Genomic DNA, 3,925 nt, shown 5'->3' on the forward strand with positions numbered 1-3,925 from the left:
CCGCAAGGAGGTCCTCACCTTCAAGGTGGTTGGGTTCAAAGGAACCTACCACGCCATCCTGGGGCAGCCGTGCTACGCCAAGTTCATGGCGGTCCCCAACTACACCTACCTCAAGCTCAAAATGCCGGGTCCCAATGGCGTCATCACTGTTGAGTCCACATACGAACATGCATACGACTGCGACGTCGAATGCATCGAGTACGCTGAGGCTCTCGTAGAGGCCGAGACCCTCATCGTCAACCTCGACCGACTCGGTAGCGAGGCGCCTGACTCCAAACGTCGTGCCAGGACTTTCGAGCCCGCGGAGGCCGTCAAGCTCGTCCCGGTCGACCCCAACGGCTCCGACGACCGGGCGCTGAGGATCAGTGCCACCCTCGACATCAAATAGGAAGCCGTGCTCGTCGACTTTCTTCGCGCGAATGCCGATGTATTCGCGTGGAGTCCCTCGGACGTGCCGGGCATACCGAGGGAGGTTGCCGAGCATGCCTTGGACATCCGGGCCGGCTCCAGACCGGTGAAGCAACGCCTGCGCCGATTCGACGAGGAAAAGCGCAGGGCCATCGGCGAGGAGGTGCAGAAGCTTTTGGCGGCCGGGTTCATAAAGGAAGTGTCCCATCCAGAGTGGTTAGCTAATCCTGTATTAGTTAAGAAGAAAAATGGGAAGTGGAGAATGTGTGTGGACTACGCTGGTTTGAATAAAGCTTGTCCAAAAGTCCCTTTCCCATTATCTCGAATCGACCAAATCATTGACTCCACTGCGGGATGTGAAACCCTATCCTTCCTTGATGCGTATTCCGGTTACCATCAAATCAAGATGAAAGAGTCCGACCAGCTCGCGACTTCTTTCATCACACCATTCGGCATGTACTGCTATGTGACTATGCCGTTCGGCCTCAGAAAGGCAGGGGCCACATACCAGCGGTGCATGACCCATGTCTTTGGCGAGCACATCGGACAAACCGTCGAGGCCTACGTGGATGACATCGTGGTCAAGTCCAGGAAGGCCAGTGATCTCGTCGACGACTTGGAAATAGCCTTCAGATGCCTCAGAGAAAAGGGCATCAAGCTCAACCCCGAGAAATGTGTCTTCGTGGTCCCCCGAGGCATGCTCTTGGGATTCATAGTCTCAGAACGCGGCATCGAGGCCAACCCGGAGAAACAATCACACACATCTTTAATTTATATAGCTTACTTATTCCTTACACTAATAATCACATCGGTCAACTGTGCCAAATACAGCCACCAGCAACACTGTATTACTATTTGCAATCCGCATCAGAAAGCCATGCCTGATTGCCGGTTCAATCAATCATTAATTTGAAGCCCTGGCAGCATTCTTGGCGATCAGCATCTTGGCGTACTCGACCACTCTATCCACGTCCTGCAGGACCGCCTTGGCCGCCTGGAGCTCGCAGAAGCGCTCCATCCACGCCGCCAGGAGCGGCGTCTTGGCAGCATCAATGAGCTTGGCACCAAAGAGCGCATCGTGTGCCTTGGCATACGAGACGGCGCCACCCAGAACAACATCCACGTAGCCGACGCTGTCGCCGCCGAAGAAGGGTTTCCCCTTGGAGCACTCCTTGAGGCCTCCCTCCAGAGTGTCCACTGCTGCCAACATCTGCTTTAGCGGCTCCTCCCTCTCCCCGTCCGTCTTCGCCCGGAACACTCGATCCCATGGAGGCACCAGCTGCGCGCGCGCAAGCATGTTGTTAGATGCAAATTCTGGAGCTATTTAGAAATTCGAAGCAGACAACAGGAGATTAATTAAGGTTAAAAAAACAAACAAAAACCTTGTCTTCGATGTAGGCAGCCCAGAAACGGGCAACGGAGCGTTCGTAGGGGTCAGCCGGGAGGAGGGACGGGCCGGTGCCGGCGAAGGCCTCATCGATGTATTGCAGGATGACCTGCGAGTCGCAGATAGGCTTGCCTCTGTGGATCAGCACGGGAACCGCCTTGTGCACTGGGTTCGAGCGGAGGAGGAGCTCGCTCTTGTTCCTCAGATCCTCCTCGATGTACTCGTAGCTCAGGCCCTTGAGGCTGAGAGCAAGTTTCACTCTGGTGACGAAAGGGCTCTCGTACTGACCGATCAGCTTCAGCTCGCCGTCGTCTTCTCCGGCCATCTCTGTCTGTGATTGTCCTGTTTCTACGACTGCTCCTGAGAAGGATTCTAGCTTCACAGTTTGGTGCTAAGTAATGTTTTTTTTAAACTTAGTCAAACTTCCATGTTTGACCAGATTGATTGCTACTATCATTATCATTTTACTTTTTGATTGAAGCTAATGTTGCAGTGCACCAAAGCAATGCTGTGATTTGGAACGACGACCGGAGACTCTTCAACTCCTTGGAGAAGAAGCAAATTATAGAAACTAGTAAAATAAAAATTGGTGCCAGCTCTGCATTTTACAGTACTCTAGCCCATTGACCCGCCCGCTTGCTTGACCTCGAAATCGATAAGGGGAAAGCAAGGAATAAAAATGATAGCAAATACCAAATATATGGAGATGTCAGAACATTAAAATCTTATATCTCAGAACCATGTCAATCCTCCATGATACTAGAGAGGCAAAATTTCTGGCCACTTCATATTTTCGTCCACTCTAATCTACATAATAATAAAGAGGCAAAATTTCAGCCTATTTTTTTCGTCCATCTATTTTTTTTTTGTCCATCTACCTCTAACTACCGAACAATGGAGAGTTTCTTCCGTCTGGACTTCTATATATAACCGTGCTCATACGAGTTAGAATAGCTCTTGTATAGCGCGATATGGAGTTCGATTCCAAAAACATAAGAAAAAGGAAACGTTACGAGTGAATTGTGAATATTCGTTTTATATACGGAATGCAAAGATTATGAGATAGAGTTCTGGTACAGTACGCTTGGAAGATAAAAATAGAAACAAAAAGGAAAACAAAATAGGCCAGAAAAAGGAAACGTTACAAGCGAATCCTAATCTAAATATTCGGTTGCAACAGATTGGGCCGTATTATTTTCCTTCCTACGGTGATAAAACAGAGACCGAATCGACGTCGCTCTCTCCTACTCAAAAGTCAAAACTGGCCAATCACGGAAGCATACACCTATTCAATTACGTGCATAAACAAATCACCTAATAATATGCAGGTAACGAGTCACCTATTTCCTTTTGAAATCACGTATGCAACACTTTTTCACCCGGCAAGCTCATCCTCGACTCAGTTTGTCCGATCAGACATAAAGTCCAAGCCATTTATTTTCAAATTCCACAATTATTGTTTTGATCTATTGTTGTTTTGGTCCCAAACGTCATAGACCAGAGCGCTCCGGCTACCACCTCACTTCGTCTATCAGGCTTTTAATTAACACAGAAAAAATCAACAAGCAAATAAGGGAAGCTCGATGGGGATGGAAAAAAATCAAGCACCGAGCCTCTTCCGTTATATTCTTTTTCCATTTTTATTTACCCTTTGTTCTTATTTTCACCATAAATATAAAAACTACTAATAAACAAATATTGTGGTACTTGAGCAATTAGACCTCTTTCTTAATAAAATAGATAATTTCACCACTAAATTATTGATGTGGTAAATCATTGATGTAGTTTTAAACTAAAACAATTTTTCTTATTACAATATGATATAGTCAATGGTCCAATACAATTAATCAAATCGTAACATGAAATTTTGAGCAGTTTATTGTCCAGTTTAGTCTAGACAAATGTGACTCTAAACTTTATGCATGTACTGGTGAAAAGACATGACGGGGGCAACCATGTGGAAAATTAGGAGAGTTCTTCTATTGTAATCATCAACAGATATGGCAATCCTTCATACGTCGGCAACTAACTCCTTACTTACTATATATATAATCAAAAATAGAATTACAAAATTTTATGGGTTCAGAAAGAAAGTCAACCGAACTCGATATTGAACTGTACCAACAAATA

At 46.4% G+C, this 3,925-nt stretch overlaps 1 protein-coding gene across 1 annotated transcript; it reads right to left on the reverse strand.

Moving 5' to 3' along the window:
- Window positions 1-1,160: 1,160 nt before the first annotated feature.
- LOC136536056 (probable glutathione S-transferase GSTU6) lies at window positions 1,161-2,140 on the reverse strand. Its single transcript, XM_066528475.1, has 2 exons — window positions 1,791-2,140; window positions 1,161-1,687 (listed from the first exon to the last, which is right to left on the reverse strand). The coding sequence occupies exons 1-2, from the start codon at window positions 2,118-2,120 to the stop codon at window positions 1,313-1,315; spliced, it is 705 nt and encodes a 234-aa protein (XP_066384572.1). The 5' UTR covers window positions 2,121-2,140; the 3' UTR covers window positions 1,161-1,312.
- Between the last annotated feature and the right edge of the window lie 1,785 nt (window positions 2,141-3,925).

The sequence above is a fragment of the Miscanthus floridulus genome, chromosome 1, assembly GCF_019320115.1.
Source record: "Miscanthus floridulus cultivar M001 chromosome 1, ASM1932011v1, whole genome shotgun sequence".
Classification (NCBI taxonomy): Eukaryota; Viridiplantae; Streptophyta; class Magnoliopsida; order Poales; family Poaceae; genus Miscanthus; species Miscanthus floridulus.

Coding starts and splice junctions, on each gene's coding strand:
- LOC136536056 (XM_066528475.1), bottom strand. CDS start 2,120: ATGGCCGGAGAAGACGACGGCGAGCTGAAGCTGATCGGTCAGTACGAG. Junction 1,688..1,790: donor CTGCCTACATCGAAGACAAG/GTTTTTGTTTGT, acceptor GCGCGCGCGCAG/CTGGTGCCTCCATGGGATCG.